The sequence below is a fragment of the Anolis carolinensis genome, unplaced genomic scaffold, assembly GCF_035594765.1.
Source record: "Anolis carolinensis isolate JA03-04 unplaced genomic scaffold, rAnoCar3.1.pri scaffold_7, whole genome shotgun sequence".
Lineage (NCBI taxonomy): Eukaryota > Metazoa > Chordata > Lepidosauria > Squamata > Dactyloidae > Anolis > Anolis carolinensis.
In genome coordinates this window covers 8116258-8140362 of record NW_026943818.1, presented here as the reverse complement: position 1 = coordinate 8140362, position 24105 = coordinate 8116258, and the positions used below count along the sequence as shown (strand labels likewise).

The window sequence follows — 24105 nt, the reverse complement described above, 5'->3', positions numbered from 1 at the left end:
GTAACAACAACAACAACAACTTAATTTTTGTACCCTGCCTCCAACTCCCCAAAGGGACTCGGTGCGGCTAACATGGGGCCAGGCCTGGACAATTACAATAAAACAGAATAAAATACATACTTAATACATTTCATCAGATAAATAAATAAAAATACATTTATTTATTTATTTATTTATTTATTTTATTAGTGACATTTATATCCTGCCCTTTTCACCCCGAAGGGGACTCAGGGTGGCTTACAAGTCATATGTACATACAATATATTATATTATTTGCATAGCACAATACAAGCATTATATATTACTACATTGTACTATAATGTTATACTGTAGTATTATTAATATTAAATACATCAAAATAAAAACATAATTATACACAATAATATAGTAAAAATAAAATAGTGACAGCCCGGGCTGTGGCGCAGGCGGGAGAGCAAGCCAGCTGCAATTAACTGCAATGAATCACTCTGACCAGGAGGTCATGAGTTCAAGGCCCGCTCGGAGCCTATGTTTGTTTGTCTTTGTTCTATGTTAAAAGGCATTGAATGTTTGCCTATATGTGTAATGTGATCCGTCCTGAGTCCCCTTCGGGGTGAGAAGGGCGGAATATAAATGCTGTAAATAAATAAATAATAAATAATAGTATAGTTAGACATAATATAAAATCAGAACAGGTGTTGACAAAAGCAAACTGGGCCAAAGTGCAAAGGAGTGTATACTGTAAACTCGACGGATGAGATAGGTGAGTAAAGTGCTATATTTAGTAAGAGACTTGGGATGGGATAACACTGAAGTTATTTCAATTGATGGAACAGAATAAAGTGCATCACATATAGTGACTGTCACTGAGACGGGGTCTATCATGGGGAATAATATCCATTCTCCAAAAACACATTGGAAAAACCAAGTTTTTAAACTTTTCCTAAAGGCTAACAGGGTGTCATGACAAGACTCTTACCAGGTTGTGATGTTCAGGGATGTTGCAATGAAGCATGCCGACGGGAAGAAGAGGCACGGGGCAGTTCGCAGGAACAGGGGTATAACAAAGAAGTTGGGACCCCACAGGTGGTGAGCTCTGCATCGCTGTTGCGGGAGCAAGAATTCCTCCATTGCCTGGCGCGAAGGCAACTGGGACCCCATCTGGGGGCAGAGTATAGACAGCCGGCCCAGGCGGTGCGACAAAGGAAGAGACACCGTGGATGTTCTGCTCGCCTTCTTCTTGGTCCCCTGAATATTGAAAAACAGCAGAACGAATCTGAGTACTGATCAGAAGTCTGGGAACAGAAACACACAAAAACCCCCAAAGGGAATGAGACACAAGGAGCAGAAATGTCATTCTGCACTGACAGCTGCTGAACACTTACTATTGTATGCCTATGCAACACAGTTTTTTTATCCTTGGTTATAAATGTCATTTTTAATTGGTTCTATGATAAAAAAAACATGGGAAAAGTTTATTAAACTTCAAAAAGTTTGTCTTTGCGAGAAGGACATCCTATAGCACATTTTGCCCTAGTTTATCAATGAATCTCTTTTATTCTATCATAGCTGTATGTTGTTTTAAATTGTAGTTTGTTTTATTCCCCGGTGGCAAAGTGTATTAAAGTGCTGAGCTGCTGAACTTGCAGACCGAAAGGTCCCAGGTTCAAATCCCGGGAGAGAAGTGAGCGCCCGGTGTTGCTCCAGCTCCTGCCAACCTAGCAGTTCAAAAACATGCAAATGTGAGTAGATCAATAGGTACCGCTCCAGCAGGAAGCTGGGGCTAATAGTGGGAGAAGACCCCGCTGCAATATGTCTGCTGCAATTACAACAATCCAAAGCAACGCACCCTCTAGACAAACACAGCGGCAGCCAAAGCCCAGACTTAGAGTTGGAAGACCACATGGACCACATAGATAGTCCAACATCGTTCTGCCTTCATGCAGGAAAAGCACAATCAAAGCACCCCCTACAGATGGCCATCCAGCCTCTGTTTAAAAGCCTCCAAAGGAGCCTCCACTGCACTCCATGAGTAGATCAATAGGTACCGCTCCGGCGGGAAGGTAACGGCACTCCATGCAGTCATGCCAGCCACATGACCTTGGAGGTGTCTACGGACAACACCGGCTCTTCGGCCTTTACCTTTTTTTTAAAGATATGATGTATGTTTTTAATATGATTGTTTTTATTATGTTGACTGGGCTCATCCCCATGTAAGTCCCCTTGGGGAGATGGAGGTGGGATACAAAAACAAAGTTGTTGTTGTTATTATTATTATTATCTCATCATCAAGTCTCAAACAATCCACCCTAGTTTGTGGCAGCCACAAAAACGAAATTTCTGGAGAAGAACAAAAATGAAATAACAGCAACATTTAAGCTGTTGTCCGAAGAAATGATGGCAAAAGGAGGGCGTGGGAGATGACCACAGGAAACACTGCTTTCATTAGACTTTGGGGGGGAAAAGAATAGGCACAAAACATCACAATCCTCTGAGGGCAAATGTAGCAACATTAGTTGAAGTAAGAATGCAAAGAAACAGGCTATAATTTGCATGCCCGTGGAATAATAGGGTTGTTGGGTTTTTGGCAGCTAGTCTACTTTTTACAGCGATGTAATGGAAAGGCATGTGTTTGGCAAAGCACAGAAAACAGACATCAAGCTCAAATACAGACTTACGTTCATTGAGAATAGATTTCTGCAGGCCACTCCTGTGTGGAGCATGTAACCGACAGTAAGTGGAAGGTTCCTTCTTGCTTGCCTTGCTCTCTCCAAGCCCTTTCTGGATTGGGGTTGATGTCGGACATTGCAAACTGACACCAGAGTCTTTGGTGCTCTGAGATCCTGGGGTAGATGTCTTTAAGGAAGATGGGAGAAGCCAAAAACAACAACAACAACACTGGTAAGACAAGCATTTCACGAAATCATCCGTTGCCCTCTGTGAGTCCCTTCATTCTCCCTCTCCTCTTTGTTTTGGTTAAGAAATGACATTCAATGGGTTGCTGTGAGTTTTCCGGACTGTGTGGCCATGTTCCAGAAGCATTCTCTCCTGACGTTTTGCCCACATCTATAGCAGGCATCCTCAGAGGTTGTGAGGTCTGTTAGAAACTAGGCAAGTGGGGTTTATATATCTGTAGAAAGTCCAAGTTGGGAGAAAAAACTCAAGCACGAATCAAGGAACATGAAAGGCACTGAAAGCCAAGCATGTAGACAATCTTAACAGAAAGGAGGAAACCATGAAAATGAACAAATCCTGGCTAATAGTTTTAGGTAAAGGTAAAAGTTTTTCCCCAATATTAAGTCTGGAAGTTGGGGCCCATCTCCATTTCTAGGCCGAAGAGCCGGCGTTGTCCATAGACACCTCTTAGGTCATGACAGCATGGAGTGCTATTACCTTCCCACTGGAGCGGTACCTATTAATCTACTCACATTTGTATGTATTGCCAGTATTTAAAAAACCTCTAAAATCAGGACAGTAAATAAAGAACAATACTCTGAAAACAGAGAAATTCCAGGCATGAAACAATCAGGGCCAGCTAACACTTCCCAACAAAGGATTCCCTCAGGCAGGAAGAAGCCACGCTTTGAATCTAGAAGGCTATTAAATGCTAATAAATATAAATGTCACTAATAAATAAATAAATGATCAAGGTCATCCACTGCAACATTCACCCCTGCCTCAAACAGACAACTTGGGACTTCCCACAGATATATAATCGCCACTTGTCTAGTTTCCAACAGACCTCACAACCTCTGAGGATGCCTGCCATAGATGTGTGCAAAACGTCAGAAGAGAATGCTTCCTCAACATGGCCATACGGCCCGGAAAACTCACAGCAACCCAGTGATTCCAGCCATGAAGGCCTTCGACAACACATGCAACTCAGGGATCAATGCGTCCAAACATTTTCTCTATTGAAAAAGCAAACTGCAAATATTTATCGGGAAATAAGTAAAGAGATATATCAACCAGATAACCAGAATGACTTAGAAACAACCGAATGCAAATATTTATGACTAAATAAGAAAGAGCTTACTAACCAGTATGACTGAGAATCGAGGGAGTACAAATATTTATGAATACAACAGAATGCCAATATTTATGACTACATAAGAAAGAGGCCCATAAACCAGATAACTGGAAATCAACTGAGTCATCTGGCAGAGAAAAACCCAGACAAGCTGCAACATACAGCAGATGCTACTGATTTGCATAACAGGTTGAGAAATCCACCCTACAACCAGCAAATTTCCTTTCATAGGCAGTACATGTTTAAGCATTACCGCACCATATTACGTTATGTTTACTTGCTACCCGAAAAATAATAGTGTGTGGAGGAAGCATAGGGAAAACTTAATAATGAGATCAAAATCCACTTCTCAAAACACGTTTTAGCATTTTAAAACATTCTCAAGGAACTAAGATCGATCTCTGATCCCGTCCCATCTGCGGACACTTAGTTTTCATACCTGCGATGATGAAGGTACATAAAACAAGTGTCTCTTCTGTCTGAGTGGGTCCATGATGCTGGCAATGGCTTCATTTTGGTGGGAGACGGCATGCCTGAGTTCTGCAACTTCATTCAAAATGCTGCTGATTTCTTCCCTGGAGCCTGCAAGAAAATTTAGATTTTTTAAAACTCACTATATAGGTGTGGAATTGCATGACCTGACAATCAGCTGAGCAACTACTGTATATACTCAAGTATAAGCCAACTCGAATATAAGCCAAGGCACCTAATTTTACCACAAAAAAACTGGGAAAACATTGAGTCCAGTATAAGCCGAGGGTGGTAAATTTCAGAAATAAAAATAGATACCAATAAAATTACATTAATTGAGGCATCAGTAGGTTAAATGTTTTTGAATATTGACATAAAGCTCAAATGTAAGATAAGACTGTCCAACTCTGATCAAATCATTATTCTCATCTTCTTCAATGTAAATGTGCTTATGTATCCTTTTAATAATAATAGAGTAAAATAATACATGTAATAATAATAATAATAATAATAATAACAATAATAATAATAATAATAGATACAGGAAAATAATACATGTAATAATAAATAGAGTAAAATAATAAATGCAATAATAATAAGATCAGAGTGAAATAATAAATGTATTAATAATAAAAATAGAGTAAAATAAATGTAATAGTAGCAACAATGATAGAGAAAAATAATAAATGTAATAATACCAATAATAATAGAGAAAAATAATAAATGTACCATATATTCTTGAGTATAAGTTGACCCAAAGATAATCCAACCAGGATCCTCACCTGAATATAAGCCGAGGGGGGCTTTTTCAGTCTTAAAAAAAGGGCTGAAAAACTAGGCTTATACTCGAGTATATACAGTAAATGTTCACAATGGGAAAAATAGGAATTAGTATAGCTGCATAATGGAGATAAATGTACATAATTATCCTTATCACGAATAAAGGGAAAGGAGTTTGAAAAAAAGTTTGAAAATTATATTCTACTGGTTTTATGGCAAGCTGATCTGAGTCTCTTTTTTAGAGAGATAAAGTAGGATACAAATAATAATAATAATAATAATAATAATAATAATAATAATAATAATAATAATAATAATAATGGCAACAATTCCCCTTCTCCTTTCTAGCAGTTGCACCTAAAAGATGATTTTGGAGTTCCTGAGTAAATAATGACAAATGTCAATGTAATCAAACTGCAACTGTATCTTAAAATGCTTATTCTTGTATCCTCTGTTATGATCTCAAGGTGTAAGATACTGACTTGCAGAAGAGTAGGAAAACATTTGTTTAATAACACTGTAACAAAACTTGGAAAACATTTCTGTTCCTGGTTTGAAAGTGTTATTTCCTGTCTAATTATGCTTTGAAAGTAGTTGTTCTACTCAGGAAGCTTTGCTTTTTTGTGACTGTTATTTTCTTCAGCCTAGGCACTTTGATTATCATTTTCCTTAATGAAAATATGCCATTTTTAACCTTTCAATGTGCAGACCGCAAGCACAAAGTTTTTGCAGTTTAAAAAACTATTTTTTTTATGATAGAACCTATTAGGAAATGACATTTATCACCCAGCAACAAAAATCACAGTGTTACGTAGCGTAATGTGTTCAAAGAAAACTCACAACACATGAAAAACAAACTGAAAAGAAAATATTACCTATCTTGGCCTGATCTAATGCTCTGCGTAGACGGTCGATTTCTGTTTTGTGGTCTTTCAAAAGGCGATTTAACTTATCCATCTCAAAAAGTTGAGAACAGGAACCAGTAGTTTCAGCGATAGCTTTTTCCGTTTCACACTGAAATGATACAAGTTTAGCGAAGATTTAGCAAGCTGTGTATTTTAGGAATTCACCGGAAGACATACAAGTACATTTCTGGCCTCCTGCTCTCTTTGAATTTCATATTTTCCCCCAATGTTTATGTTCCTTAGCCATGGGCAGAGCCAACTAAATGGCAACATACTTGGTCCTCCTTCTGTTTCAGAAGTTTCTGCAACAGTTCTATTTCCGCCTCCGCCTTGGCCAGATCCTGATTCGCCTGCTTATAAAATGTTTCTGCTTCTTGAAGTTCCTGCAGGAAACACAATAGTAATTATTTGGGTACCTGGCATTAAAAGTCAAAGTGAGATACAAATAGTAATAATAATATTGTATTAGTTTTACTGTAAGTTGCTTTGAGAGAAAAGTGGGATACTACTACTACTACTAATAATAATAATAATAATAATAATAATACTGTATTAATTTTACTGTAAGCTGCTTTGAGAGAGAGAAACAAGATACAAACAACAACAACAACAACAATAATGTATTCGTTTTACTGTAAGGTTTGAGTCTCTTTTTAGAGTAATGATGATAACCTCAGAGGAACAAATCTTGCCAAGAAAACTCCATAGTAAGTTAGACTGAGGCTCACCATAAGTCAGAAACAACGTGAAAGCACATAGTAACTGCTCAAGCATACAATTTTACCGTATTGTACCTCATTGCGCTCCAGGTTTATTCGGGATACAGTCCCGCGGAGTGATTTTAGCTGATCCTTCGCTGCAGAGAGCTCTTTGGTTGCCTGTTTGTCTGATGCAGATATGGCCCTCTTTAACTCCTTCAGCTCTCTATCAAGGTCAAGGAACTGCATCTGTGCCTTGGCATCTTCTACTTTTTTCTGAAAGGGAAACAAAACGCCATCCAACAGACATGGAAAATGATATAGTAGCAGAAGCAGCTGGAATTGTTTTAGGTTATCATGATTATGATCATTATATTATATTATATTATTTATTTAAGACATTTATATCTTGCCCTTCTCACCCCGAAGGAGACTCAGGACAGCTTACAAGTTATATTTACATACAATATATTATATTATTAGCATAGCACAATATAAGCAATTATATAATAATATATTGTACTATACCACTATACTGCAATATTATTAGTAATATTACATTAATATATACAATTATAATATTGCATTATTGTTATTATTATTATTATATTGTATTACATTATATTATTATCAATATATGTCTATACCATATATTATATTATTAGTATAGCACAATATAAGCAATTATATAATACTATATCGTACTATACCACGATACTGCAATATTATTAGCAATATTACATTAATATATAATATACAATTATAATAGTGTATTATTATTCTATTGTTTTATATTATATAGCATTATCAAAATTATATGTCTGTACAATATATTATATTATATTAGTATAGCACAATATAAGCAATTATATATTACTATATTGTACTATACCACTATACTCCAATATTATTAGTAATATTACATTAATATATAATATACAATTATAATAGTATATTATTATTATTATTCTATTGTATTACATTATATTATTATCAATATTATATCTCTATACAATATATTATTAATATAGCATATTAGTATTCTATATTATTAGTCTTATTATATTAGTAAAATTATATTATTATTAGATGTATTATTATTATTATTATTATTATTATTATTATTATTATTATTATTATAAAAACCATGTTACATAGTGCTATTGCCCCAGAGATGTGCTGCACTACTATTCAGAGAACAGTGAAGTTCCAATTCTTTATCCTGCTTTAAGGCATTGTTCCAATTTGATAATTCTGGGAGTTGGAATTTCAAGTATTTTTTGGAAAACACCAATTGATAAATATTTGTACTGCTCCACACCCTGTTTTCCAGGCCTTCCAGCTCAGCCAGAATCCTTTCTTTTTCCTCCTCGGCTTCTTGAAGCTGTTGATCCGTGAGGCCCTGGATCTCTTCCATGCTCTTCAGCTTCCCGCTGAGATGCTGGATTTCATTCTCCAGCTGCTGAACCCTGGCCTCGTTCTGCCTTTTCTCGGATTTGATCTGGAAATAAAATGCACAAAGGCACAGCTATCTCTCTGAAACTTAGGGGGGACTTTTTATTTCTTCAGTTATCGATTCTTTAATGGAATTGATAAAAACTAGGGGAAAATGACCACAGAGGATTTGTTGACAAAAAAACAATATCAATATTATATAGATATATTTTGTATTATTTATATACTTTACATTCAAGAGATTTCGGATGATTGACGTCTTTGTACCCTTTAATTATACTGTTTAGCCGGTATTGCACCACCTGAAATCCATCGGGAAGTAGCAGCCAATAACGAAAGGACCAAGGCATTATTATTATTATTATTATTATTATTATTATTATTATTATTATTTTATTATGACACAGCAAACAAGATAGATATGCTGGATTTCATATCACAAAATCACAAGTCGAACACTTCCCAAGTGTCTAGGACTGTGTGATGTATTTTCGGATGATGCGAATAATAATAATAATAATAATAATAATAATAATAATAATTAATTCATTTCTATCCTGCTTTTCTCCCATGGGTGGGATTGACATCTATTCTCTGGCCCATCCTCTGTTTGGATATCAACCAGCATGCCAATGCCTTAAATCAAGAAACAGCTTCCTAAGATCCACAGAGATACTCGCAGGAACCCCTCAGCAAGCAAGAGTCCAAAAGTGGCAGGCTAAAACCTGGAACCTCAATCCGTGGCTGAGACCGGATAAGAAACTCCCTCCTGGGCACACAGAAGACTAGGTGACTTGGAAGGTGCTGAACAGACTGAGTTCTGGCACCACGAGATAATAAATGGGGCCACAAAGTGGAGTCCACGACATGCGAGAAGAGCAAACCACAGACCAATGACAACAATGCAGCCTGAGCCTTGCCACATGCACAATGGAGGACCTTCTCCCAGCAACTCCAGAGGCACTCCAAGTGGTCAGCTTCTAAGTCAAAGGAAATTTAGTACAATGTTTGTGGTTTTTCTATAAATTATAACTATATTCTCAATTTGCTTCTGACACAATAAATAAATAAAATACCTTCAATGTACGGCGCTATCACTAGAGTACATTTTCCCCTGTCCTTCCTAAATACTGTCCATTGTGAGCGAATTGAATATACCGTATGGATAGAGAAATTGGTTGTTATAGCTTGAGGTGAAGAATGATCTTCTTTGTCCTTTGGTATATACAATCCTCACTTCTCTTACTTTGGATTCGGCAGCTCTGTTGCAGGCCAGCCTGTACTTTTCTTGCGCTTCTTCCGCCTCCTTTCGAAGCTCTCCTTCTCTGGCCTCGTTTCCTTCCTGCAAATGAGCCAGGATTTCACCAAAATGTTTCTGAAGATCTCGGAGACTCTTCCCTAAAATATCCTTTGAGTTATGATACCTATAAAAAAAAAACAAGTGGGGTTTATATATCTGTGGAAAGATGTCCAGGGTGGGAGAAAGAACTCTTGTCTGTTGGAGGCAAGTGTGAATGTTGCAGTTGGCCAGCTTGATTAGAACTGAATGGTCTTGCAGCTTCAAAGCCTGGCTGCTTCCTGCCTGGGGGAATCCTTTGTTGGGAGGTGTTAGCTGGCCCTGATTGTTTCCTGTCTGGAATTCCAATTGTTTTTGAGTGCTGCTCTTTATTTACTATCCCAATTTTAGATTTTAGAGTTGGTTATCGGGATAGTAAATAAAGAACAACACCAGAAAAAATGAACAAACATGAAATCCAGACAGGAAACAATTAGGGCCAGTTAACATCTCCCAATAAAGGATTCCTCCCAGGCAGGAAGCAGCCAGGCTCTGAAGCTGCAAGGCTATTCAATGCTAATCAAGGCAACCAAAGGGAAATGTGTATCCTGAGATGGCCGCAAATGTACATCATAAAGTTGCAAGTGGCTCCCGGGGTATGAATTTGCTCACCATCCCTCCCTATGAACCTATCACACTTCCAATGTTAACTCACGTCATTTCTGCTCCGGTTTGTAGCTTCTGTTTGAGCTCATTCACACGAGACAAGACTTCTTCGGGATGAATCAAGCTGTCGGCTGCGTGATTCATCTGGTTTTGTGCATCTTTCAGCTTCTGTTTCAAAAGGTTGTTATCTTTCTGTAAGAAACAGGTTTGAAAGATCAGTGACCTGCTCTCTAGTCAGCAAAAATGGTCTTTTCGAAAGATTCGATAAATTAAAAATGGATAGAAGGCTTAACATATTCTTGATGTACCAACACTCACAGACCTACATTTTAAGCTATGAATTACATGGGTTTTAACTACCATATATACTCGAGTATAAGCCGACCCGAAAATAAGCTGAGGCACCTAATTTCACCACAAAAAAACTGGGAAAACATTGATTCCAGTATAAGCCGAGATACCAATAAAATTACATTAATTGAGGCATCAGTAGTTTAAATGTTTTTGAATCTTTACATCAAACTGTAATTTAAGATATGACTTTATTTTCATCCTCTTCAATGTAAATGTGCTTATGTATCCTTTTAATAATAATAGAGTGAAATAATAAATGTAATAATAACAATAAATGCAGTAAAATAATGTAATAATAATAATAATACATGCAGTAAAATAATAAATGTAATAATAAATAAGAGTAAAATAATAAATGTATTAATAATAATAATAAAAGAGTAAAATAAATGTAAAAGTAACAATAATAGAGTAAAATAATAAATGTAATAATAATAATTAATAGAGTAAAATAATAAATGTAACAATACCAATAATAATAGAGAAAATAATAAATATACCATATATACTTGAGTATAAGCCGACCTGAATATAAGCCCACCAGGACCCTCACCCGAGTATAAGCCGAGGAGGTTTTTTTCCAGTCCTAAAAAAGGGCTGAAAAACTAGGGTTATACTCGAGTATATACAATATTTTTTAATATTGTAAACATTTAATTCTATTTGAATGTTTGTATATTTTTAGGTTTAAAATTGTACTGGTTTTACTGTAAACCACTTTGAGTGTCTTTCTTAGATATGAATAAAAATAAATATAATATTAAAAATAATATTAATGGAGCTTATAACCATTTGCGACAGGGAACAATTGCTACAAAAATAATAACTTCCCTTGACAACCAGATCCTCAAAAGGTCTGGTTAATTTTTAACAGGCTTGCCCGAAGAGAAAACGATACTGCATTTAGTGCACGAAAGAAACAGCTGGAGCCTTTGGAAAACCATGTCGGAGTGTTACGTGTATTAACTCTGGCGGCAACTAAAAAAGCCAATTGGATTTTGGCCTGCATAATGACTTCAAACTACAGGAAAGGAGATTCCCCTTGAACATTAGGAATAACTTCCTAACTGTGAGAGGTGTTCAGCAGTGGAACTCTCTGCGCCAGAGTGTGGTGGAGTCTCCTTCTTTGGAGGCTTTGAAACAGAGGCTGGATGGCCATCTGTCGGGGGTGCTTTGAATGTGATTTTCCTGCCTCTTGGCAGAATGGGGTCGGACTGGATGGCCCACGAGGTCTATTTCAACTCTATAATTCTATGAAAGGCATTAAAGGATAAAAATACCATACCTGCAGCTGTTTGAGTTGGGAAATTAGCATGTTATTTTCCTGTTCTCTCTCTTTCATCAGCTGGGCTTTGTTTAAGGCATTCTCCAAGGCTTGCCTTTCCTTGCCGAGTTCATCTTGAAGAGCAGCGTGTTCCAGCTTGAGAGGCAAAAGGAAGATAATGTCAAGCTGTTTTTACCTGTCTTGTGTCTCAAATAGAACAGATCTACTTAATGGGATAACATTCTTGGTCAACACAAATCCTGTTGGGGGGTGTTAGCTGGCCCTGATTGTTTCCTGTCTGGAATTCCCCTATTTTAAGAGTGATGTTCTTTATTTACTGTCCTGATTTTATAGTTTTCCTCAGAGGTTGTGAGGATGCCTGCCATAGATGTGGGCGAAACATCAGGAGAGAATGTGCCCATTCCGGCACATTCTGTACTGGGTTTTATGAATTAGTCTCCTGTTTTAATATTGTATGCTTCATGTCGATTTTATCGATTGTTTTACTGATAATTGAGGTTTTATTGGTATAATTGTTTTATTGTTGTATCATTGATATTTGATTGTTTTATCGGGCTAGGCCCTGTGTAAGCCGCCCCGAGTCCCTTCGGGGAGATGGGGCGGGGTATAAAAATAAAGTTATCATTATTATTATTATTATTATTATTATTATTATTATTATTATTATTATAATGCTTAGTCCCTTCTGACGGTCTGAACTACAACTCCCACAGCCTTCACCATTAGACATGTTAGAGTGATGGAAGCTGTAGGCTAAATCATCAGGGGAAGCCAATAGTACTGTATTTTAAATTTATTGAGCCTTCTTAAATGTACAGCTATGTTTTTAAAACAACAGTACATTCAATACACACATAATTGGCCTCCATCCTTTTTGAGACATAATGAATACTTAATCATGCTTAAGTGGCAGCATTTACAACCCACTTTCCCCATCCCTTCAATGAAGGAGTTTTATGAAGACAATAATTTTAGTGAGAGGGGGCAGTCTCAGATTTGTTGCAAAACATGATATTTTGGTGCTTAATTTGTAAAATCATAATGAAATGTGATATTTAATAGGCTTTTCCGTAACCCCTCCTTATTATCCAAGATATTCGCTTATCCAAGCTTCTGCCGGCCCGTTTAGCTTGGATAAGTGAGACTCTACTGTACTGGTAGCCAGTTTTCATCCTTTCTGTTGAAATTGTCCACATCCTTGTGGATTTCAATGGCTTCTCTGTGTAGTCTGACACAGAGAAGCCAACAAAGGAGTCTCCCAGGCAGGGATCAGCCAGGCCTTGAACTTGCAATGCTTCTCAATGCTAATCAAGGTGATTAATTGCAACATTCACGCTTGACTCCAACAGAAAAGAGTTCTTGCTCCCACAGGTATATATACAGTAGAGTCTCACTTATCCAAGCTAAACAGGCCAGCAGAACCTTGGGTAAGCGAATATCTTGGATAATAAGGAGGGTTTAAGGAAAAGCCTATTAAACATCAAATTAGGTTATGATTTTACAAATTAAGCGCCAAAATATCATGTTATACAACAAATTTGACAGAAAAAGTAGTTCAATACACAGTAATGTTATGTTGTAATTACTGTATTTACGAATTTAGCACCAAAATATGATATATTGAAAACATTGACTACAAAAATGGCTTGGATAATCCAGAAGCTTGGATAAGCGAGGCTTGGATAAGTGAGACTCTACTGTACCTCTCTCACCTAGTTTCCAATATACCTCACAACCCCTGAGGATGCCTGCCATAGATGTGGAGGAAACGTCAGGAGAGAATGCTTCTGGAACATGGCCATACAGCCTGGAAAACTTGCAGGAACCCATGAAAGCCTTCAACAACACTTTTCTAAATTGTCTGCATACCTGGCTCAGTTGCTTCAGCTTTTCTAGCTCTTCCTTCTGTTGATAGACTTCAGTGTCTCGGGCCTCCAGCTCAGCCTCCAGTTCGGCCTCATAAGCACCAAATTCACTCTGGGCCTCTTGCAGGGCTTTGTTGAGTTCTTGTTGCTCCTGGAGGGCTTGCTCCAGGTCTGCGATTTCCTGGAAACAATTGATGTAGTTTATGTTTGGGACTGGGGTGGGTAGAGCGTCTATGACTGTCAGACAGAAACTGTGCTCCACAGATCAGGCATTTTCGAGCAATTGCCTGGGATTAAAAAAAGGAGTGAATCATCAAAGGATGCCCTCAGGCAAGAAGCGGCCAGACTTTGAAGCTGCAAGGCTATTTAATGCTAATCAAGGTGATTAATTGCAACATTCACACCTGCCTCAAACAGATAAGAGTTCTTTCTCCCACCCTGGACATCATTCCACAGATATATAAACCCCTCTTGCTGAGTTTCCAACAGACCTCCCAACCTCTGAGGGTGCCTGCTATAGATGTGGGCAAAACATCAGGACAGAATGCTTCGGGAACATGGCTATACAGCCTGGAAAACTCACAGCAACCCAGTGATTCTGGCCATGAAAGCCTTCAACAACACAAGGAGTGAATCTGTTTATACTAAAAGATATGAGGTACCAACCTAATAATAACAACAACTTGGGAAGTGTCCGATGTGTGATCCAATACAACAGCCAGTAGAGTGTCTGCTGTGGACTCATCTTGTTGTGTTTCAAATAACAACAACAACAACTTGGGAAGTGTCTGACGAGTGATCCAACACAACAGCCAGCAGAGTGTCTGCTGTGGACTCATCTTGTGTTTCAAATACTGTATATACTCGATTATAAGCCCAGTTTTTCAGCCCTCTTTTTAAGACTGAAAAAGCCCCCCTGGGCTTATACTCGGGTGAGGGTCCTGGTTGGCTTATATTTGGGTCAGCGTATACTCGAGAATATGTGGTAGATTTATTATTTTTCTCTATTATTCTCTATTATTTTTCTCTATTATTATTGGTATTATTACATTTATTATTGTTGCTACTATTACATTTACTATTACATTTATTTTACCCTATTTTTATTATTATTAATACATTTATTGTCACTCTGATATTATTATTATTATTATTGCATTTATTATTTTACTCTATTTATTTTTACTTGTATTATTTTCCTGTATTTATTATTATTATTATTATTATTATTATTACATGTATTATTTTACTCTATTATTATTAAAAGGATACATAAGCACATTTACATTGAAGAAGATGAGAATAATGATTGGATCAGAGTTGGACAGTCTTATCTTAAATCTGAGCTTTATGTAAATATTCATAAACATTTAACTTACGGATGCCTCAATTAATATAATTTTATTGGTATTTTTATTTCTGAAATTTACCACCCTCGGCTTATACTAGAGTCAATGTTTTCCCAGTTTTTTTGTGGTAAGATTAGGTGCTTCGGCTTATATTTGGGTCGGCTTATACAAGTATATACGGTAATACTACTAATAATAACAAAACAACTTTATTTTCATATCCTGCCTCCATCTCCCGTTATAATACAGTTATAATACAGCATGGCACTGGGTTGATGGATCTTATACCCTACTTTTCTCAGGTTTTCCGCATCCATGGCCACTATTTCCAGCTGGTTCCTTTCCTTCTCCAGGTCTTCCACCTTTTGCAGCAACGTTTCCTTCTCTTTCTGTAGCTCCTTGCACTCGTCGCTGCTCTGCTTGGCCTGGCCCTTGACGCTCTCCAAATATTCCTGCAACCCGGTGATAATCGCTTCCAAGTCTTTCTTTAGGGCATCGTTGGCTGCTATTTGACCTGCAAACAGCAGGAGAGAAACCAGGAGACAAGTATTTCAATAATAATAATAATAATAATAATAATAATAATAATAATAATAATAATGCAGACTGTGCAAGGAAGCTGACGAAACCATTGATCATATCCTCAGCTGCTGTAAGAAAATTGCACAGACAGACTACAAACAGAGGCACAACTGTGTGGCCCAAATGATCCATTGGAACTTATGCCTCAAGTACCACCTCTCAGCAGAAAAGAACTGGTGGGATCACAAACCAGCAAAGGTCGTGGAAAATGAGCACGCAAAGATACTGTGGGACTTCCGAATCCAGACTGACAAAGTTCTGGAACACAACACATCAGACATCACAGTTGTGGAAAAGAAAAGATTTGGATAATTGATGTTGCCATCCCAGGTGACAGTCGCATTGATGAAAAACAACAGGAAAAACTCAGACGCTATTAGGACCTCAAGATTGAACTTCAAAGACTCTGGCAGAAACCAGTGCAGGTGGTCCCAGTGGTGATGGGCACACTGGGTGCCGTGCCAAAAGATCTCAGCCGGCATTTGGAAACAATAGACATTGACAAAATCACAATCTGCCAACTGCAAAAGGCCACCCTACTGGGATCTGCACGCATCATCCGAAAATACATCACACAGTCCTAGACACTTGGGAAGTGTTCGACTTGTGATTTTGTGATACGAAATCCAGCATATCTATCTTGTTTGCTGTGTCATACAACGTTGTTGTGTCAATAATAATAATAATAAATCACATAGTCCTGGACACTTGGGAAGTGTTCGATTTGTGATTTTTTGATATGAAATCCAGCCTATCTATCTTGTTTGCTGTGTCATACTACCATGTTTTCCCGAAAATAAGTCAGTGTCTTATATTAATTTTTGCTCCCAAAGATGCTCTAGGTCTTATTTTCAGGGGATGTCTTATTTTTCCATAAAGAAGAATTTACATTAATCGTTGAACAAAAAAAAATGAACATTTATTATATAATGTACTTTAGTTGTCATCACAAACCAGCATGACCGGACAAACTGTGAATCCTATCAAGAATTTCTTGTTACTACCATTATGTCCATATACAACAATATCTATGGTACAGTAGAGTCTCGCTTATCCAAGCCTCGCTTATCCAAGCTTCTGGATAATCCAAGCCATTTTTGTAGTCAATGTTTCCAATATATTATGATATTTTGGTGCTAAATTTGTAAATACAGTAATTACAACATAACATTACTGCGTATTGAACTACTTTTTCTGTCAACTTTGTTGTATAACATGATGTTTTGGTGCTTAATTTGTAAAATCATAGCCTAATTTGATGTTTAATAGGCTTTTCTTTAATCCCTCCTTATTATCCAAGATATTCGCTTATCCAAGCTTCTTCCGGCCCGTTTAGCTTGGATAAGTGAGACTCTACTGTATGTACATTTACCGATCTTGCATGCTCTGATGTTCTGTTCGGCAGGCATGCTTCCAAACAAAAATTTTGCTAGGTCTTACTTTCGGGGGAGACCTTATATTTAGCTTTCCAGCAAAACCTCTAGTAGGTCTTATTTTCTGGGGATGACTTATTTTAGGGAAAACAGGGTATGTTGTTGTGTCAATAATAATAATACATTTATTACCCACTTCTTCTCGAGGCTCAAACATCAGGACAAACCATTATTCTTTTTTTTGAAGCCAAGATAACAATACTAATTAAATAGCCTTGGATCTTATTATCTGAACTGATTAAACTTATCTGTTTTGACCTAATATTGCTATTGTGAAAAATTGGCATCTTGCCTTTCCGCATGACGCAAAACATGAAAGCAAACAATTTCCTGGAAAGGAAGCCTTACCATCAGTGAGCTGTTGTTCTAAATCTCTGATTTCCTCCGTTTCTTTCGCTATCCGGGACAACATGTCATCCAGCCGGGCCTCGAGCTGCTTGTAATGCCTGTTCATGATGTCAAGCTGCTGTTCCTTGCTTGCTTTCTGAGCCTTCATGTGAGCCTAGGAATGACAGTTAAAATAGCCAACTCAAACCAATACATTGTCAAAGGCTTTCATGGCTGGAATCACTGTGTTGCTGTGAGTTTTCCGGGCTGTATGGCCATGTTCCAGAAGCATTCTCTCTTGATGTTTCATCCACATCTATGGCAGGCATCCTCAGAGGTTGTGAGGTCTGAGGTTGAGGGCCTCACAACCTCTAGGGATGCCTGCCATAGATGTAGGCGAAACACCAGGAGAGAATGCTTCTAGAACTTTATTTATTTATTTATTTACAGCACTTTTATCCCAACTTTCTCAACCCCGGACTCAAGGCAGCTTTACAATATAGGCAATGCCTTTAAAAACAGAGTATAATAATAATAATACAGTAGAGTCTCACTTATCCAACATAAACGGGCCGGCAGAATGTTGGATAAGCGAATATGTTGGATAATAAGGAGGCATAAAGGAAAAGCCTATTAAACATCAAATTAGGTTATGACTTTACAAATTAAGCACCAAAACATCAGGTTATACAACAAATTTGGCAGAAAAAGTAGTTCAATACGCAGTAATGCTATGTAGTAATTACTGTATTTACGAATTTAGCACCAAAATATCACGATATATTGAAAACACTGACTACAAAAATGCATTGGATAATCCAGAACGTTGGATAAGTGAGTGTTGGATAAGTGAGACTCTACTGTAATGATGATGATGATGATGATAAACTCAATACAAGTTAAAACACGTGATCCATAGGCATAATCCGGGGCTGTTCCATAAGTCGATTACACATTTTGTATCTAATTATTGCACTAGATTTTCAACATGGTCATACCGCCCAAAAACCTCACAGAAACTCAAACCAATACATTTTTAAAAACCTGTCAGAAAATTAGGCAAAATATATTTTGCGTTACAGAAGGGTGTTATTTCCAGCACACCCTTAAACTACACAAAATATTTTGCTATTCCATCTTAGATTATTTGTACTAATCTCACCATGAAAGCTTGTTGCCAATTACTAATCTGAAAATAACTAAAACTTAGCTGCTACCCTTCTGTATTACATGCATTTTTTTCATGTCAGGAGTGACTTGAGAAACTGCAAGTTGCTTTTGGTGTGAGAGAATTGGCCGTTTGCAAGGATGTTGCCCAGGGGACGTTGCCTGGAAGTTTTGATGTTTTTACCATCCTTGTGGAATGCTTCTCTCATGTCCCCGCATGGAGCTGGAGCTGATAGAGGGAGCTCATCTGCGCTCTCCCCAGGTTGGATTTGAACCTGGTAACCTTCAGGTCAGCAACCCAACCTTCAAGTCACAAGGCTTTATCCCATTGCACTACCGGGGGCTCCTACATGCATGATTACATGCAATACATCTGATGACATAATTCATACTGAAATTTGCAAACAAGACATCGACATTAAGAGAAGTCCCAATATTCAGTATTTGCTAAACATACTGGTAAGATGTATGCATAGCTTTCCAATAAGGACCGTGCATGAACTTAGAGCTAAAGCAGTCACAATGGCTTGCTTTGTTATCAGTGTTCAACTGAAGAAGAATGCGCTCAGTTTAGAAACACAGAGTCAAATCCTAAAGTGCTGTCGACAGCTTTCATGGCCGGAATCACAGGATTATTATGTATTTTCCGGGCCGTGTTCCAGAAGTATTCCTCCCTGACACTTTGCCCACATCTATGGCAGGCATCCTCAGAGGTTGTGAGGTCTGTTGACTTTCCATAGGTATATAAACCCTGCCTGACTAGTTTCCAACAGACCTCACAACTTCTGAGGAGGGCTGCCATAGATGTGGGTGAAATGTCAGGAGAGAATGCTTCTGGAACATGGCCATACAGTCTGGAAAACACACAACAACCAAAATCCTAAAGCAGTGATGGGCAACCTTTTGTACTTGGTGTGTCGAAATTCGTCAAAAAACCTAGCATGACTTGGGTGGTGTGTCACTTTGAGAAAAAAACCATTAATTTTTACAATATTTATAGTTTAAATATCAAAAATGTATAATTGTAATATATAACTGTATTTAATAAATCAAAAACTATTTACTACCATTATTTACATGTACAACAATCTATGGTACTTCTTGCATTTTAAGCTTCACAAAGTTTCCACCCTGATTTCTCTCTATTCTAGTTTCAATATAGTCATGAATAATGAATAATATAATAATAATATAATATAATAGTAATAATATGATATTATACTACAATAATAATAGAATAATAATAGAATGATATAATTATAATATAATATAATGATATAAAATATATTAATAGGATAATATAATAATAGGATATAATAATAATCTATATATCTTAACAGACCACTGCGATACACAGCAATGACAAAACTGGACCAAACTTGCCACACATAACCTCCATGAGCCCCTTTACGTTCTGGTCCACATTGGGGAGGACATACCTAGGATGATGGGACTTGCAGTACCTTCACTCACTTACTGAAACCACTACAACCCACACCACTGACTGATAAAACACCAAACATGGTACACATACTCCCCATCACTCACTTTATCTCCTCCTGCAGTTTAGGGACCAACACACCATGGATGATGGGATTTATAATACCTTCACTCACTTTGTTAGACTACTGCAATCCATAACAATGACTGATAAAAGACCAAATTTCCCACAAAGACCCCCTATCACCCACTCTACATCCTGGCGTGGTTTGCAGGAGTTTTGACCACAGATGATGGGACTTCCAGTATCTTGACTCACTTCCAGACACCACTGCGACCCCCACCAATGATTGATCAACATCAAACTTGGCACACAGAGCCCCCATGGCCTACTCTACATCCTGCCACTGTTTGCAGTGCAAGGCACCATGGACAATGGTACTTGCATATGGGACTTGTACTTCACCCGCACCCACTCAACCCAACTGACACTGGATATACACTAAACTTACAACACAGCCAAACAATGCCTTTCTCAAATAACCCGGGCACCGCCGGGTCCCCAAGCTAGTATATATATAAATGTACAAATGGCAGCCCTCCATTTGTAGGATGAACAAAAAAAAAACTGGATGAAATGACACCAAATTTGGCCAGAAAACACTTAACAACCCAAGAGATGACCACCGCGTGTCAGCAAAAATGGCTAGACGTGTCAGTGCTGACACGCGTGTCATAGGGTCGTCATCACTGTCCTAAAGGCTGTCATTGGAATGAACATGAAACGTACTCTTATAAAAAAAACACAACAATGTACACATAATAAATGAGCATGAAACACACCCACATTAAAAAAGGAGAACATATCCCGCACAAAGAGCTGCTTCCATAGTTAGATTACATCCGTTTCTTTAATGCAATACTGCTCAAATGTGAGAGACGGAGTCTACTTTTCTGCCTGCTCTGTTACATAGGAGTTGAAGTAGTGCAAAATGGCTGAAGCAGAAGTTTCCTTCAAGCAAGATCAAATCTCGATTCAAGTTTGTTAAGCAGCAAACTAAACAACGCAGCCGTAAACATCTGCAAGAACATTAGCCAAATGCATGCTATTTTTAAAAGTTTGTCGGCGCCACACTGTTCTTTTATAAAACTCAGCTGCAGCTGTTGGAGCTTCTCGCGGGTCTTTCGAGAGGGGTGGGTTTGCGGGTGGGAGGAGGAGGCACTCACAGCTTTGCTCTCTTCTTTTCAGATCACATGTCTGAAGCCACAGCCACGGTTTGGACAAGGTTGTGAAAGAAAGAAAGGCGCACAGCGAAGAGGTTGCTTAACCGGAACATCATTCAGTATCAGCTTCTCTTTTTTGACAGTTAAAAGAGTGGGTTTGAACCAAGTCGGGGCTGCAAGAGGAGCCTCTTTGTGACGAACATGTGCGCTCCAATCCCGACTCCCCGCCCAGAGCTGGACTCTCCCGTTTGCTTTAAATCACAACACAGGAAACAGCAGTGGCGGAGGCAGCCAATCCACTCCGGAGCCAGGAACAGGCAGCTCCGCTCTCTGAAAGACATCAAGCCTCTAGGGAAAGCCCTTTCCGCTTGTTTAGGAAGCCTCTCCGCAACGTACAGAATGCTGCTATCAGAGAGCTTTGGTTTTGGACTGCTGACCTAACCAAAACGTGAGCCCCTGGGCCTCCAAAACAAAGGGCGATTTGAATTGAGATTTTGCACACCTCATCCAAAAGCATGAAGCACTGCAGCAACAAGTTGTTTTACTTCTCTTTTGCAAAATATACATCTTCATATTTGGGTTGCTGTGAGTTTTCCAGTCATGTTCCAGAAGCATTCTCTCCTGACGTTTCGCCCACATCTACAGCAGGCATCCTCAGAGGCTGTGAGGTCTGTTGGAAACTAGGAAAGTGGAGTTTACTGTGTTTCCCCAAAAATAATACAGTGTCTTATATTAATTTTTGCTCCCAAAGATTCTCTAGGTCTTATTTTCAGGAGATGTCTTATTTTTCCATGAAGAAGAATTCACATTTATTGTTGAACAAAAAAATGAACATTTATTATATACTGTACAGTAGTTGTCATCACAAACCAGCATAACCAGACAAACTGTGAATCCTATCAAGAATTTCTTGTTACTGCCAATATTTTCATGTATAACACTTTATGGTACGTACATTTACTGATCCTGCATGCTCTGGTGTTCTGTTCGGCGGGCATGCTTCCAAACACAAACGGTGCTAGGTCTTACTTTCGGGGGAGGCCTTATATTTAGCAATTCAGCAAAACCTCTACTAGGTCTTATTTTCTGGAGATGTCTTATTTTAGGGGAAACGGGGTATATATCTGTGGAATTTCCAGAGTGGGAGAAAGGACTCTGACACAGCAGTTAGTTGGCCTGAAGTGCTGACTAATTATCCAATGAACTCACTTCCAACAGTTTTATCTGCTTTAACTAGTGGCTCTTATCTTTATTTACATTACAGTAGATTCTCACTTATCCAACATAAACGGGCCGGCAGAACATTGGATAAGCGAATATGTTGGATAATAAGGAGGGATTAAGGAAAAGCCTATTAAACATCAAATTAGGTTATGCTTTTACAAATTAAGCACCAAAACATCATGTTATACCACAAATTTGACAGAAAAAGTAGTTCAATACACAGTAATGCTATGTAGAAATTACTGTATTTACGAACTTGGCATCAAAATATCACAATGTATTGAAAACATTGTCTACAAAAAAGCGTGGGATAATCCAGAATGTTGGATAAGCGAGTGTTGGATAAGTGAGACTCTACTGTAATTACTGTATTTACGAATTTAGCACCAAACTTCACAATGTATCAAAAACACTGACTACAAAAGCACTAACTACTAAAAGGCAGATTGGGTAATACAGAACATTGGATGAGCGAAGGTTGGATAAGCGAGACTCTACTGTATCTTCAACTCGACCACACTTTAAAAATTCTTAAAATCAGGACAGTATATAAAGAACAACACTCAGAAAACCGGGCAATTTCAGACATGAAACAATCAGGGCCAGCTAACGCCTCCCAACAAAGGATTCCCCCAGGCAGGAATCAGCCAGGCTTTGAAGCTGCAAGGCTTTTCAATGCTAATCAAGATGATTAATTTAAACATTCACACCTGCCTCCAACAGATAAGAGCTCTTTCTCCAACCCCAGACCTTCCACAGATATATAAACCTCACATGTCTAGTTTCCAACAGACCTCAACAACTTCTGAGGAGGCCTGCCATAGATATGGGCGAAACGTCAGGAGAGAATGCTTCTGGAACATGGCCATACAGCCCGGAAAACACACAACAACCCTGTGATCCCGGCCATGAAAGCCTTCGACAACAGATTTTCACAGGTTCTCAAGTGGATACACAACTGCAGGCTTAGTCGTATGGAGCCCCGTCTACAATACAAGGAGACTTTCTATCAGATTACAATGCCAAGAATTGTCCATTAAAAAAAAAACAGTGAAAGACAACTTTAAAATGTGTTATCTGCATGAGATTAAGAAACTGGTCGGTCAACATTGTTTCCATGAAGGAATGTCTTTTCTTTTGTTCTTGGGTGTGTCTGCATAAAAGGATTTCATCTTGGGAAAAAGCAAAGAATTTGCCCACTCTTATCGCTCTAGAGCATCACAATATAAATAACACTATGCAACACTGTGATTTTTGCTCCTAGGTTATGTTGTTTTGTAAGTGGTTCTATATAAAAACATGGGAAAAGTAAATATTTACTACATTTATATCCAGCCCTTCTCACCCTGAAAGGAACTCAGAATGGCTTACAAATTATATTTACATGAAATATATTATATTATGCCTTTAGCACAATATTAGCATTATATGTTACTAAATTGAACTATACCACTATACTGTAATATTATTAGTAATATTGCATGTAATATATATCCAAGCCAAACGGGCCGGCAGAAGCTTGGATAAGCGAATATCTTGGATAATAAGAAGGGATTAAGAAAAACCCTATTAAACATCAAATTAGGTTACGATTT

General features: G+C 38.0%; 1 protein-coding gene across 8 annotated transcripts in view; it reads right to left on the bottom strand.

The window, feature by feature from the left end:
• Positions 1-24105, bottom strand: part of cntrl (centriolin) — a 76531-nt gene that overhangs the window by 32731 nt on the left and 19695 nt on the right. For 5 of the 8 annotated variants that reach the window (XM_062958976.1, XM_062958978.1, XM_062958983.1 and 2 more), the window contains 13 exons: positions 17477-17630; positions 15407-15627; positions 13769-13945; positions 11900-12034; positions 10310-10452; positions 9565-9742; positions 8185-8364; positions 6960-7139; positions 6441-6548; positions 6136-6274; positions 4449-4591; positions 2658-2835; positions 959-1227 (listed from right to left, as the gene is read on the bottom strand). In XM_062958976.1, the coding sequence (XP_062815046.1) occupies positions 959-1227; positions 2658-2835; positions 4449-4591; positions 6136-6274; positions 6441-6548; positions 6960-7139; positions 8185-8364; positions 9565-9742; positions 10310-10452; positions 11900-12034; positions 13769-13945; positions 15407-15627; positions 17477-17630 (2205 nt within the window). Of the gene's footprint in view, positions 1-958; positions 1228-2657; positions 2836-4448; positions 4592-6135; positions 6275-6440; positions 6549-6959; positions 7140-8184; positions 8365-9564; positions 9743-10309; positions 10453-11899; positions 12035-13768; positions 13946-15406; positions 15628-17476; positions 17631-20905; positions 21265-21289; positions 21527-24105 lie in introns of those variants that run through there. The other 3 variants (XM_062958982.1, XM_062958981.1, XM_062958980.1) reach the window with 3 other exon arrangements.